The 16,077-nt window shown below is 34.0% G+C and overlaps 1 protein-coding gene across 3 annotated transcripts in view; it reads left to right on the top strand.

The window, feature by feature from the left end:
* Window positions 1–3,977, top strand: part of Baz1a (bromodomain adjacent to zinc finger domain 1A) — a 112,700-nt gene extending 108,723 nt beyond the window's left edge. For all 3 annotated transcript variants that reach the window (XM_077799713.1, XM_077799712.1, XM_077799711.1), the window contains 3 exons: window positions 1,178–1,320; window positions 3,014–3,101; window positions 3,759–3,977. In XM_077799713.1, coding sequence (XP_077655839.1) covers window positions 1,178–1,320; window positions 3,014–3,101; window positions 3,759–3,955 — 428 coding nt within the window. In that variant the 3' untranslated portion in view covers window positions 3,956–3,977. The remainder of the gene's footprint in view (window positions 1–1,177; window positions 1,321–3,013; window positions 3,102–3,758) is intronic.
* The last annotated feature ends 12,100 nt before the right edge of the window (window positions 3,978–16,077 follow it).

The raw sequence follows: 16,077 nt of genomic DNA, 5'->3' as shown, positions 1-16,077 counted from the left end.
TTGTTGTTGTGGTTGTTGCTTTTGTTGTTGCTGGGTACTGAACTCAGCGAGATCTTATCTCTGTATAAAATATAAAAAAGGGCTAGGGATGGGGCTCAGTAGTTAAGCACCCCTGGGTTCAATCCTCAGTACCAAAAAAAGAATGGCATGTGATCTGCTCATGCACTCAATAGATTATGAAGTATTTTAGAGGAAATATTAGGCAGTTTTGCATCAAGAAAATCTAATTTGACTTTTTCTGTTCTCTTACCAATTCTGAACTCCAAGGTATTTGAAGCAATGATAACACTTGGAAAAAAAAGGCAAACACACACAGACATATATGTATGAATTATATAATAATATGTAATATATATGTAATTTTTTTGGTACTGGGAATTGAACCCAGAGGCCCTTTACCACTGAGCCATGTTCCAGCCCTTTTTTATTTTTTTGAGACAGGGTCTCACTTACTTACCGAGGCTGGACTTGAACTTGTGATCCTCCTGCCTTAGCCTCTGGAGTTGCTGGGATTACAATCTTACCCCACCATAGCTGGCAACACTTGAATATTTTTGTTCAGAAAACTCCACAGAAGAAAAAAAAATTGTTGTATTAATTTGTGAAAATTACTAACCTGGTTCTAAAAACAAATCAATAATGGGGGAATTATTAATATTATATGGAAAGAATTTAAATTCTTGAATTCATAAATAAACTATACTACCCTTTTCTACTGATGTGTATACCTTAGATTTCATTATATATTTCTTGGATCTATGAAAAAAATGTTTTCCTTTAAGAAACTCTGCATATACTAACTTTAAGAATAATCTTTTACTTGTTTTGAGAATTGCTTTCTCATTCTATGAGCTTATTTACAAAGCTTTAGTTTCTGGACCTGAAGGATTTACTTAAGGATATGATATGCCTTAGGAAACTAAGAGAATTGCTTAGTTTCATTTTATTGTAGTTGAAAATATTTTTAAATGGGGTAAATGGAGTAAAAATAGCCCATAAACTTTGTATTTTTTTTTACATTTTTCTATTTTCATGAATATTTAATTTTGAAATATCTCAATGTGTATAGAGTGTCTATTTTTTATTTGAATTTGGTTTGTACTTTTAGGTTTAGTTTAACTTGTTTGGTCAATATTTTGCTTTGATAACCCCTAAGATGTTTTGATTATTTACTCAGAGTCATCTCCTATGCTACTGAAGCGAAGGAGTTCTGGCCGACAGGGAGGAGTTCATGAATTGTCTGCTTTTGAACAGCTTGTTGTGGAATTGGTACGGCATGATGACAGCTGGCCTTTTTTGAAACTTGTTTCTAAAATTCAGGTAATAATATAACTAGTCTTTATAAAATGTATTCATGTATATTATCTGATTTAGTCCTCATGGCATCTTGAAGTTGTCAAAACACGTGGTATTCACTGTCTATTTTTTTCTTAAAAAAAAAAAAAATGACCAGGTATGGGGGCACACACCTGTAATCCTAACTATTCAGGAAGCTGAGGCAAGAGGATTGCAAATATGAGGTCTACCTCAGCAATTTAGTGAGACCCTTTCTCAAAATAAAAGACTGAGAATGTACTCAGTGGCAGAGGATCACTGGGTATAATCCCCAGTAATAATGAAACTAACAAACTAAACTAAACACTTAGAAGGTTGATTCCTATATTGAAAAAATGGAATAGACTCCATAGTCTGCTCATTCTTTTCTGATCCCATGACTTGTTTATATTAAATGATGGCAGTGTGTTGAAATAAAGTTTTTATTCTGTGTAATGAATATATATAAGGTTAATATAATGGTATTTATCTTATGCATAACCACAGTTCTCAAATTTCAGCATACATCAAAATCATTTGGAGGGCTTGATAAAAAACAGATGCCATCCAGGTTGGTGGTGTAAGCCTGTAATCCCAGCCACTCAGGAGGTCCAGGCAGGAGGATCACAAATTCAAGGCCATCCTCAGCAATTTAGTGTGACCCTGTCTCAAAATTTTTCAAAAAGGGTTTTTTTTAAACCAGATGTAACTCTAGTAGAGTGAGTCCCAACCCCCAGAGTTTTTTACTTAATTACTAGGTATAGGTCAATTCCCAACCATTTGCATTTCTGATAAGTCCTGGATGATACTATAGTCCTGACCCAGAGATCACATTTTGAGAGACACTGATGGAAAAGATGGGTGCTCTTAGATATCTGTGATGAGATAATTATATATATATATTAGAATGTTTTGTGCTATGTAGCAGATAGAACAGTGTCATAATACTGTTATAGAAATTATAACAGTATTAGAGAACTAGAAGAGAAGAATATTGATTTGAGCGTTTCAGAGGGAGAGAATAGCAAGAATTAAAGTTTTTATGGAAAAAAGTACTAGGACTGATCATTTAAGAAAGAAAACTTAAACAGTGGGAAATGAATTATGGACATTTTGGGAAAAGGAGGCTATAGGTTAAGAGCACAGAAATGAGATTATGGGTAATGGTGTATAATTTGAATGGATCAGAGGCTCAGAGATTATATTTATAAAGGGTCTCACTTGTCATTGTGTAGTGAAGGTATCTGAATGAAAGTGACATCAGAATTCTAAATTGAGATGTCTAGAGCAAAAAGGTTAAGGATTAATCACTTGAATAACATCTAATAAAAATTAAATCTTCATTTGACTTATTTTTTTCTAGGTAGTTTTTGTCCTGAATTAGGATTTGTCATGTGTGTTTTATTCCTTATTACAAATTCAGTAATGCTCATTAAAGACATCTTTATAGACATATGTATCTATCTATGCAGAGGGAGAGAGCCATGAGCAAAACCATTAATTCTTTTCTTTTCATAATAAATTGTTAACAGGCTTCTACATCATTATAATGACTGAAAACATATTACATTATTTTAATGGAATAATAGTATTCAGAGATTAATAGTAAGTTGCTTTTTAAGTGCAAAACCTTTATGTATTTAACGACTGTTTTCAATATATTTTTCTATGGAGTAATAATACTGGAATTATTTTATAGGTCCCAGACTACTATGACATCATTAAAAAGCCAATTGCCTTAAATATAATTCGTGAAAAAGTAAATAAATGTGAATATAAATTAGCATGTAAGTAATTTGTTTTCATTTGATAATTATTTTTAAGAGTTAAGCTGTTCTTGTTTTGTTTTAAATTATGTGTGCTTATGCAGTTGTATAGATGACCTCCCAAGAGATCCTAAGATTCTTTTTTTTACTTTATTTAGACACTTGTTTTTTTTTTTTTTCAACCTTTTGTTTATTTACTTTTATGTGGTACTGAGGATCAAACCCAGTGCCTCACACATGCTAGGCAAGCGCTCTTACCACTGAGCTATAACCCCAGCCCCTAGATCCCTAACAGTGCATATAGAGATAAAAGATGCGCTAGGGTTGAATGAGTTAAAAATATATATAATATATATTTTTTTAAATAAGATCGGATTATATAAAAAATTTAATAAGATCGGATTATATAAAATTTATATAATCCGATTTTATTAAAAGAGGGTCTTTATAATTTCATAATATATGTTAATTATATAATAAAGGTTTCAATAAGAGTTTTATTTAAATAATTTTAAGCCCCAGGTTCCTTCTACCATTGATTTATAATCTTCTCTTTTTAAAGAAAAAAGTAGTTTTCCATTTTCTTAATGAATTTTTTAAGCATAATAAAAACAAAAATTGTATTTGCAATTTATGTACTTTTGTTCTAATCTTGTGGGTTCTTTTTTTCCTTTCTAGCTGAGTTTATTGATGATATCGAGTTAATGTTTTCAAACTGCTTTGAGTACAACCCTCGCAACACAAGTGAAGCAAAAGCTGGAAGTAGGCTTCAAGCATTTTTTTATATTCAGGCTCAAAAGCTTGGACTCCATGTCACACACAGTAATGTGGACCAACTTAGTACACCACCAGCTGCAAAAAAGTCACGAATCTAATTTTGTCCTTCTAAAGGAGGTATTTGGGGAAAAACAAATTGTACATGAAAGTAGAACATTAAATCATGCTCTAAAGCAGACATATATGTATAAAGCAATAACAACTGATTGACCACATCAAAGTGTGGTCTGCACTATAATCTCAATTTTAATATTAAGCACTCAGGAGAATGTAGGAAAGATTTCCTTTGCTACAGTTGTGTTCAGTGTCTAATAAGTTTGATAGATGTATTGGATACAGTACTGGTTTACAGAAGTTTTTGTACATTTTGAGATCATTCATGTGTCCAGATATCTTGGAAAATATTTTTTCATCTATGATTTATTTTGTCATTAATTATTTCTTAGAAGTTGTGGTATTAAGGGAGATTTATCTACACAGATGAGTCTTTTGCTATCGAACAGTTTAGAAAAATGTATACACATCTTGAGAATTGTTTAATGAGCACATTCTTTCAACACTACACATGAATGAATCCAATTTTATATTCTTGAAGTACTGTACCAGTGCTGGCCGGAGGTATTAAGTCTGAGTTTATTAACTAGATATTTATTTAGCATTCAAAGTAATTTGTGAATTTGTTTTGTATTTATAAAATTTATACTTGGAAAATGTTCTTTAATTTTTTAAACATTTTACTGTTTTGTTTTATTTCTCTAACTTCCTTAATGATCAATCAAAAAAAGTATCATCCTCCCTTTTCCCTGACAGTTCTCTCAGTTTTACAGAACTGTATTATAAGTTTCTGTGTACAACTCTTTTTTTAAGTGTACAAATAAAATGATACATTTTTTCAACCATTCTGAATTTCTGGAATTTTTACAAATCAAAATTAGACTCTGCTTGATATATCCAGAATGTAGGAATCAACATTTTGTTGTATCAGCATCTCTATAGCACTAATTTACATCTTTTTATGTCCAAACCCTTGAGGAGTAAGATATCTCTCGTCAATAACAGTAACGTTCTATATACATGTTCTCATTAAAAGAAGGAAAGGCACCCACCTAGTTAAGAAGCACCCTGGAAATTTTAAGGTTGTGTGTATGTGTGTGTGGTGTGAATAACATAGGAGTCTCATTGTCTTTTCCCAAATGGAAAAGTCAAGAGTCTGGAGCTCTTTGGTGGGTAGGAGAATCTTCTCTCTGTTTTCTTATCTAAAAGCCTGGGGATAGTGTATTTCTTTCTTATTAGTTCGGTTTATTTGAAAAGTTACCCTTCTTCATTTCATTTCTTTCTCAAAGTTTATCAAATTTCTGCACTCTTTGCATGAACATGTTCTCATATCTGTTACTAATGGGAAATTTATAATCACTTCACATGCCAATAACCAATTCTTAGAAAATACTTCAAACGTTTAAATATCAAGTAAACAATTCTGAAGATATGCTTGCTTACATTTTAATAGGAAGTAAATTATCTGATTACTTAATATTCTTTTTAATATTGATAACAAGTAACTATTATATTTGCTTCTCTTCTAGAAAATTAAACTCTGAGAAGGAAACTTTCTGGGGCTGGAGTTGTAGCTCTGGTAGAGCACTTGCCTCACAAGCTAGGCAGTGGGTTCGATCCTAGTACCACGTAAGAACAAAGGCATTGAGTCTCTATACAACATATATATCTTTAAAAAAGAAGGAAACATTTCTGACCGACTAATTGTGGAATTATTCTATCTGAAAGTCAGTCATAAAACTTGCAATTTATCTTACATGTAACATAAACATGACCCCTCAAAAAAAATCAGCTATATTCATCTTTTACTTTTCTTTAGAATTTTTCTTTAAAGACAAAGGACTAAATAATAGAATGGGTGGAATAAAAACATGATTGAGAAAACTTAAGTAAGTCCAGTATGGTGATGGGGTGATGGAGATATTTCAATCTCCTCTTAAGTTTTGTCTATAAGTCCAAATAAATTATATTTCTAAAAATACTTGATCTGTAACTGCAAAAGAGTGCCAAATGGAGAGAAGTTAATACATCTGATTATGTGTGTGGCCCTCTATGTGAGATGGTTTTTGTGTGTGTGTGTTAAATAAAGTAATTCTGTATGAATTTTGGTATTCTTTCCATTTGTTCAGGTGAAGTCAAGAGGGGTTAAGACTCAGGTAGATTTTTTTTTTTTAATACTTGCCCTAGATCACAGAGTATACTAGGGTATCTCCAGGAAGATAAGCAATATGTACATTTATTTTTGTGAAGAGCATAAAAGAGTGAGCCGAAAGGAAAACAATGTATATGTACAAGTACATTCATATCAGATAATAGTCTAGTGCACCTTTTTTGGAAAGATATTTGTTGTAAATAAATGAATAGTATATAGTCGTGTTCTTTTTGTGATTGTTGTCATTTTCCTTTTGGGGCAGTGGTTGGGCTGCTAGAGATTGAAACCAGAGCCCTGAGCATGCTAAAGCATACACTCTACCACTGAGCTATACCCCCAGCCCTTTTTCCCTTTTTAACAGTAATTTCTAAGGACCCAAATATGTCCAATATTGTTTACCTAGTGTTATCAGAAGATATACTGAAAGGTGCACAAATACTAGAAAAACACTGTTTTCCAAGCTTTTGATTTGGTTCCTTATGTATTTTTGGCCCTTATCAATAGTTAAGCATATGCAGAAACATGTTAGAAGCAGAAATTTAAACATGTTCTATAAAGGTAGTATTTCTTCCAATATATCCTCTTATTCATTCATTGTCAATATGTTAAAAATTTTTGTCTTTTTCTAGAGAAAAAGGAATATGGTCACTTGCACACATTTGAATATATTGACTTTAAAATTTTGTCAGTGCTTAGTTTCACTTATTGCATGAGAGAAAATTATGCTTAAGCTATATTTCATATTAGTCCTTTGTATCTGCCATTGAAGAGAGTTTGTGGTAGTAAAGTAAAAACATTAAATAAAGGCAACCTCCAGATTAGGGGTGGGGGGAAAAGGAACATCAGGATAAATTTGCTGATATGCATATGACTAAACAATGATTTAATCTCAGTAATAAGTTTTGTCCTAGGAGCAGGTAACACTTTTCTATCAAAAAAATTGAGGAAATGTATTTGAAATATATATGAGATAGCTCTATAAAATTTTAAGATTGTGATTTAAGCCTTTGGTCTTGTTAGAGATACGTTACTTTTCTCTGCAGTGAAAATAAAAAAGTTCACGCCATGCACAATGGCTCATGCCTGTAATCCCAGCAACTCAGGATGCTGAGTCAAAAGGATTGCACGTTCAACGCCAGCCTCAGCAATTTAGCAAGACCCTGTCTCAAAAAGGGCTAAGAAGATAGCTCAGTGGTAAAGTGCCCCTGGTTCAATCCCCAGTAAAAAGAGAGGAAGGAAGAGACCTGGTGTATAATTTTCCAGATTGCTTTCTTTTGCTAAATGGGATTTTGGCATATGAATCATTTTAAACAACGGTTTTGGCATAACATGTGGATGTCTATGTTCATTTATGCACTGTCCAATACTCCATTGCATCAAGACTTACCTCATGTAGAACACTTTTCTTAAATATCTCAGACTTAGACTTATTTAACCAGATATCTGATGGCATTTAGGTGGTAGAAAATTATAATTTCCTTGGGATATTTTGGTAACATAATTAACTCATACTTCATTAAATGGCAAGATTATAAAACTAGCAGACGCTATAAGCTACATAATGTATCTAGAGCAACAACTAAAAAAGTCATACAAAGATAAAAACTCAAAAACATGATAGATAAATCAAAATGAAATTCTAAAATTTTCAAATAACCTATGGAAAGACAGGAAAAAGAAAAAGGGGAAAAACAAAATAATATGGCAGTCTTTGGCCTCAACAGATAATAATTATATGCAACATAAATGTTCTAAACATACCAATTTAAAAATAGGGGTTGGACTGGGCCTAGTAGTACATGCCTATAATCCCAGCAATTTAGGAGGCAGAGGCAGGAGAATACTAAATTCAAAGCCAGCCTCAGCAATTTTGTGTGGACCTAAGAAACTTAGTGGAACCCTGTTTCAAAATGAAAAGGGTTAGGGATGTGGCTCAATGGCTAAGCACCTTGGGTTCAATCCCTAATCCCAAAAAAATATAGAGATGATTTTAGTTAATAATGTATTAAATGGCTGGGACTGTAGCTCAGTGGTAGAGCGCTTGCCTAGCACATGTGAGGCACTGGGTTCAATCCTTAGCACTGGATAAAATAAATAAAGGCATTATGTCCATCTATAACTAAAAAAAAAAAGTTTTAAGTAATGTTAATTAGATCAATTTATCCGTGAAGTGCTTGCCTGGTATATGTGAGGCACTGGGTTTGATCCTTAGCAATGGTATCGTGTCCATCTACAACTAAAAATATTTTTTAAAAAGTAGTGTTAATTAGGGGCTGAGGTTGTGGCTCAGTGGTAGAACGCTCGCCTAGCACACCTGAGGCCCTGGGTTCCATCCTCAGCACCACATAAAAACAAAATAAGGATATTGTCCATCTATAGCTTAAAAAATTTAAAGTAATGTGAATTAGATCAATTTAGCCATTCTACAGTGTATACATATTTTGCAACACCATGTTGTACAAAATAATACATGCAATTTTTTGTCAAAAAAATAATAATCTTTTAACTAGATTGACCAGGGACTCAGAGGAGTCACTTTTCTTTTGAGACAGGGTCCCACTAAGTTGAGAGGAGAAGGAAATGGAAGGTTGAAAAACCGAAGCATAGTGGATTTTTCAGGCAGTTAAATTAATACATATGATACTGTAATTATGGTTACATGACATTAACATTTGTTAAAGCCCATAGAATGTACAACACAAAAAGTGAATCCTAATGTAAACTATGGTCTTTAGTTAATGATAATTTATCAATATTGGCTTATTAATTGTACCACACATAAAATTGAAGCACAGGGCTGGGGTTGTGGCTCAGTGGTAGAGTGCTCGCCTAGCATGTGTTAGGCACTGGGCTCGATCCTCTGTACCGCATACAAAATTAAATAAACAAAATAAAGGTATTGTGTCCATCTAAACTAAAAAAAAAAAAAATTGAAGCACAGTGGGCTGGGATTGTGGCTCAGTGGCAGAGTGCTGGCCTCATATGTATGAGGCACTGGGTTTGATCCTCAGCACCACATATAAATAAATAAAATGTCTTGTGTTCATCTACAGTAGATTTTCAAAAATTTAAAAATTGAACCACAGTAATATAGAATGTTAGTAACAGAAATCTCAGAATGAGCCAGGATTTGGAAACTGCATTTACTGCTCAATTTTTGTGTAAACTACAACTGCTCAGATAAAATCTATTTTAAAAAAGAAGAAGAAGAGAACTGGAGGTGTGGCTCAGTGGTTGAGCACTTGCCTAGCATGCGCAATTCCCTGGGTTTGATCCCTAGCTTGAGGCCATCTTGGGGAACACAGGCCTTGACCAAAAACATGACCCTATGATGTGCTGTCTACAAGAAACACTTCAGCCAGTGCAGTGGTGCATGCCTGTAGTCCTAGCTACTTGAGAGGCTGAAGCAGTAGAATCACAAGTTCAAAGCTAGCCTCAGCAACTTAGCAAGACCCTGTCTCAAAAAATGGTCAGGGGTGTACCTGTGATAGAGCACTCCTGGGTTAAATCTTCAGTAACACACATAAACAAACGAAGGAAAAACTCACTTCAAATTTCACTATACAGGCAGGTTGAATCAAAAATAACAGCACACAAACATTAATAAAAGAAAAATAGGAGTGGTTTTATTAATATCAAATGAAGTAGACTTAGAGCAAAGGAAATCTCCAGAGACAGAAATAGACATGATGATTAAAATATCAGCCAACCAAGAATGGTAATCCTAAATATGCATTCATGGAGAGCTGCAAAACTTGGCAGAACTAAAAAGAAAAATAGACAAGTCTACAATTATAGGTAGAGACTTCAGTGCCCCTCTCGTAACAATTAATAGAACAACCTTGCAGAAAATCATCAGGGATATAGAAGAACTAACATCTTCATCAACCAATAGGATTTAGAAGTTTATAGAACACTCTACTCAACAATAGAATATACATTTTTTTCAAGTAGCCACTGAACATAAACCAAGGTAGAACATATGCTGCGCCATAAAACAAACCTCAACAAATTGAAAAGAATTGAAATTATGGGGCTGGGGGTGTGGCTCAAGCGGTAGCGCGCTGGCCTGGCATGCGTGCGGCCCGGGTTCGATCCTCAGCACCACATACCAACAAAGATGTTGTGTCCGCCGAGAACTAAATAAAATAAATATTAAAAATTCTCTCTCTCTCTCTCTTTAAAGAAAAAAAAAAGAATTGAAATTATGTAGAGTATAATCTGTGACAACACAGTCATGCTAAGAAAGCACTGTATCACTGAGCTACATCCCCAGCCAAACAATGAAATCAAACTAGAAATAAATAATGAAAACATAATAGGAAAAATCCAAACACTTGAAAACTAAACACTACTAAATAACCCATGATCAAAGAAGAAATATCAAAAGAAAAAATACACTCAGGAAGTAAAATATACATTAAACAGAAGGCAAATGAAAAAAAAAATCTTGAGCTAATTACTTCTTTCCCTAGTATTCTTTCGCCACTCAGCTTTTTTCTCTGTAAAGTCTAGGAGATATTCTGCAAAGTATTGTATTTGTTTTCCTGGGTGGCATAACAATAATGTTACTTAGGACAAAGATAAAGGGCCCACCAGTCCAGACCTTTTCTTGACAATTTCTTAAAGGGAAACAGATAAACCAAAAATCAAAAGAGTATGTGGAAATCCATAGAAGGCAAAAGATCTGTAACTACAAGTTATGAGTCATTGGACTCACCATGAATAATTTGGCTACATCTGGTAGAATAAGAAAAAGCTTGTTGAGTTCACATGTGTTAAAAATTCTAGCAGATCAAAGACTCAGCTTGAACTCTTTCCAAGTATAGCCAAAAACATCTGCCATTCCCTGCCCAAAATTCAGAAGTTCAGTATCTAACTATGCCTGTTACTTTGAAGGTAGAAATTCCAAAGGCAGAATCTTTTAAACTTATTTTTAATGTACAAAAAAATGTATACATACATAATGTTTTGAAATGTGATACATTGTGGAATGGCTAAATCAAGCTAGTTAAACATATGCATGAACTCAGGAACTCACATACTTTTTTTTAAGGAAACACTTTAAAGCTACTTTGATTTTTGAGAATACAATTCAATATTATTAACTTAGTCACCATGTTGTACAATTAGATCTCTTGTACTTATTATCCTAACTGAAATTGTGTATCCTTTGACCAGCATATCTCTTAACACCTGCTAGCTAACTCCCAAATCACTGAGAACCATCATTCTGCCCGCTGCTTCCATGAGTCTGAGTTTTTTAGATTCCCCATATGTGATACCGTGTGGTATTTATATTTCTGTGCCTAGCCTATTTCACCTAACATAATGTCCTCCAGGTTCATCATTTATTGCAAATGACAGAATTGTCTTTTTTTTAAGGCTGAATAGTTATATCTTTATCTCACATTTTCTTTATCCATTTGTCAGTTGATGAACACATATTGATTCCATATCTTGGCTATGGTGAATGATGCTGTGATGAACATGGGAGTGCAGGTGTCTTCAACATACTGATTTCATTTCCCTTGGATATATAATGGTATGACTGAATCATATGGTAGTTACATTTTTAATTCTTTGAGAAACTTCCATACTGTTTTCCCTAGTGGTTATTTTTTTTTTAAAGGCATAATCTTGAAGAGCTAACTCAATAAGATGAAGGCTTTAACAAAAAAAACAATTTACTTATGGCTGGGGGTATAATTCAATGGTAGAAATTTTGTCTATCATGCATAAGCCCCTGGTTAGACATCCAGCACCATGGGGTAAGGGGGGATGGAATCCTGCCTAAATTATGAAAATGAAGAGCTGTAAGGGGGAAAAAAAAAGGTGGGAATAAATTTAGGGCTGAAATGGTGCCCAGAGGAAAAAATTATCCTTTAATTAATAAAACCACTTATCAGTGCCAGTCCCCACCCTGAGCAAAGGGTTGAATGGCTGGAATTTCATTTCAGGTAATCACATATTATGACTATTAGAATAGATTTAGATGCATTAAAAAAATAAAAAGTTCAAGTTGGGCATGGTGGTACACCATTCCTAGTGGCTTGGGAGGCTGAGAAAGGAGGATTGCAAGTTCAAAGTTAGCTCAAAAACTTAGCAAGGCCCTGAGCTATTTAGCAAGACCCTGTCTCAAAATTTTTTTTTAAAAGGTGGGGGGGGGGGTTGGGGAGGGCTGGGTTTGTAGCTTAGTGGCAGCACACTTGCCTGGCACATGTGGGGCACTGGGGTGGATCCTCAGGCACCACATAAATAAAGATATTGTGTTCATCTACAACTAAAAAAAAAAGTTTGTTTTTTTTTTTAAGAGCTTGGGATGTTGCCCAATAGTTGAGCATTCCTAAGTTCAATTCCTAGTACCAAAAAAAAAAAAAAAAAAAGCAAAGCAGTTCAAGCAAAGTAAGAAAGTAAAAGTAGCTTGAATAAGAGAAATTTTCCCATCACATACAAGTCCACAGGAAGGCTATCCAGGACTAGTAAGGTAGCTCCACAGCCATTAGAGATCCAGGCTTCTCCATCTTTTTGCTCTATCATGCCATACTCTAGCCTTTATTCTCAAGGCCACCTGCTGATCCAAGAGAGTGGTGACACTCTACTCCCCAAGTCCGTGACACAAGCCAAAAGAAGAAAAGGCAGAAAAGTGGAGAACAAATCTATCAGATGAGTCAGCTCCTTTTAAGCAGCCTTCTGCAAGTTTATTAATTCTGGTAGAATTAGTCCTATGGCCACACATTTTGTCAGAGAGGCTGGAAAATTCAGTCTTTTAGCTAAGGGTATAACCTCCAAATAAAAGGGAGACTATATATTCTTTATTAAACCAGAAAAGGAGAATAGACAATCAACTTTAATATGGATAAAAATTCCAAGTGAGATTAGAAAAGGAGGCAGCTTTGTAGGTCTCATCTATCCAGTATTGTTCCATCCTTTCCAATGTTAACTGAGTACAGAACTAACAGAGAAGAGGTAGATCCTTCCCCTCTCCACCCTTTTGAAGACAGAGTCAATGGGAGGAAAAATTATTTTAAAGCCATTTAAAGCACCTTCTGCTTTGGTTCTTGATTGTTTTCAAAGATGAAAACAATATGTTAGGGAGAAAAACATTAGAGCCCTTAATTATAATTTTGAATTTGAAGCCTATGACACTGAGAAGCTGAAAAAAGTGAACAAAAGTAAAAATCACTTTAGGTAAAATATCTGAATTTTTTAATTATCATTTTACTAAGAAATAAATCTTCCATGACACTCTCCCTGTTTCAAAAACTTTTTATAGTGTGATGTAACATTTGGATTAAAACCTCAAAATTATTACCAGTAGAGGCTCCCAAATTGTCTCCATTCAAGTTGCCCTTAGTAGGTCACTAGGAAGGGACTGTTAATTCACAAGAAATAAACAATTCTGTATATTAAGCAGTTAGATCCACCAACTTAATAAATATTCATGTCCTAACAGCTTAGTGCCTGCTGGGCACTGTGTGACTTCTCAAACTTTGAAATGGGGTGGGACTTAACCTCCACCATCATTTCCTGCTCCATCCTGATTTACCTGAGATTGTCTTTTATCACAAAGGATGGAAAAACCCCTTGTAGGATTTGAAGTGTAAACTAGCTCCAGATAATAGTTCCCATGGTGTCAGCAGATGTCGCTGTGTTTCTCTTCAAATTTAAAAATATTCAAGGCTCCCAGGAGGGTTGGCTGGGGCACCCCAGGGAGTTCCAGAGCACGGACGGGACATGCTTTATAAGGCTTGCATTAACTACCCCATGACCTTTTCTTTAGTCTTATCCTTCTCTCCCTGTTCAATACACTCTATTTCCATTGGCCTTTTATTTTCACAAAAGATCCACACTCCTCCTTAGCTCAGTCTTTTAATTATATATATATATTTCCCCCCACCCCTGTGCTGTTGACTTTGTTTAGAGGACTTTTCAACTGTAGAAATATCCCATACGTTCCCTAGTCTGGAACTGCTACTAAGATGATAAGTTCCATGAATAAGGGACCATGTGTATTTTGTTTCTGCTGCCTCAGCCTCCCAAGTCCTGAATTACTGGCACCACACCAGGTTTCACCACACCTGATTTAAAAACAAATTCAAGGGAAAGAATAGTCTTTGGTAGGGAGAGTGGAGAATAGAAGTTCATTGGATTAGACAAATCGAAATGAAGGGAAGGGCAGCTGAATGCCCTTCCTATGTTCGTATATACACACAACCAGTAAAACTGCACATCATGTACAACCATGAGAATGGGATCTTAACTAGAATAAATTATACTCCATATATATATAATATGTCAAAATACACTTTACTGTCATGTATATCTAAAATAATAATGATAAAAAGAATATTTTTTTCGACAAATAGGGCTGGGACAACTGAATATTCACCATGCAAAAGAGTTAAGTTAGACCATTGCCTTATCATATTAAAAAAATTAACTCAGGGTTGGGGTTGTGGCTCAGCAGTAGAGCTCTCACTTAGCATGGGCAATGCCATGGGTTTGATCTTCAGCACCACATAAAAATAAATAAGTAAGATAAAGGTATTGTGTCCAACTACAACTAAAAATTTTTTTTAAAAATTAACTCACAATAGAACATATGAGGACTAGAGATATAGCTCAGTAGTCGAGCACATGCTTAGCATATACAAGGCTCTGGTTTCAATATTCACCAAAACCAAAACGAAAACCCAAACATAACAAAAAAAAAAACATAAACATAAACATAAGAGTTAAAACTATAAACCTCTTAAAAACACCTTAGATTAGGCAGAGTTTTCTTAGACATAACACCAAAAGCATGAGCAACAAAATAAAAACTAGGAAACTAAACATCAAAATTCAAAACTTTTGTTCTTCAAATGACACTATGGAGACAATAAAGAGCCCCTAAAATGGGAGAATATTTTTGCAAATCATATATCTGAAAAGGGAATCGCATCCTGAATACATAAAGAACTCCTTACAACTCAATAAAAAGACAAATAATCTAATATAAAAATGGACTTGGGACTTGATCAGACATTTTTCCAAAGGAAACACAATAAGCAAATGAAAAGATGCTCAATATCAGGAGCCACTAGGGAAATTTAAAACAAAACCACAGTGAGATACCACTTCATAGCCACTTGAGTAATTAAAATAAAAACACAAAAATTAGTGTTGGTAAAAAATGTGGAGAAAATATACATGTATGATTATACTACTGGTGTGACTCTCCACCATGTACAGAGGAATGAGAAGTTGTGCTCCATTTGTGTACAATGTGCCAAAATACATTCTACTGTTATGTATAACTAATTAGAACAAATTTTGAAAATTAAAAAAAAAAAGATCTTAACTAAAAAAAAAAATGTGGAGAATTGGAATCCTCACACATTGTGGTTAGAATTATAAGATGGCACAGATACCTTGAAAAACAGTTTGACAGCTCTCCAAAATATTAAACATAAAGTTATCATATTACCTAATAAGTCCACTCCTAGGTACATATCTAAAAGAAATAAAAATATGTGCTGGTACAAAGATTTGTACATAAATGTTCACAGCACCATTATTCATAATAGTCCAAAAGTGCAAACTGAAATGTCTCTCAACCAATCAACAGATAAAGGAAATATATTTCTATACAACAGAATATGACTTGGCTATAAAAAGGAATGAAGAAGTAATACATGCTACAATCCTGAATGAACTTTGAAAATGTTATTCAAACTAAAGCCAATCACAAAATACCACATATTATTACAATTCCATTTCTGTGAAACATCCTGAACAAGGAAATCTACAGAGATAATAAAGTAATAGTTTTCAAGGGAAGAAAGAATGTGGAGTGACTGCTCATGGGTATGAGGTTTTCTTTTTGAGGTTATGAAATGTTCTAAAAGTAGATAGTGGTTTCGTAACTGTGAATATACTAAAAACATTGAAAGGGTGAATTCCAAGATCATTTAATATCTCATTATAGCTACTATTTCAAAAATACATGTGAAAAAAAATCTTATCTAC

Source organism: Urocitellus parryii, chromosome 6 (genome assembly GCF_045843805.1).
Source record: "Urocitellus parryii isolate mUroPar1 chromosome 6, mUroPar1.hap1, whole genome shotgun sequence".
In the NCBI taxonomy this organism is placed as follows: domain Eukaryota; kingdom Metazoa; phylum Chordata; class Mammalia; order Rodentia; family Sciuridae; genus Urocitellus; species Urocitellus parryii.
Note: the sequence above shows the minus strand (reverse complement) of the source record. Positions and strands in the feature narration are given on the sequence as shown.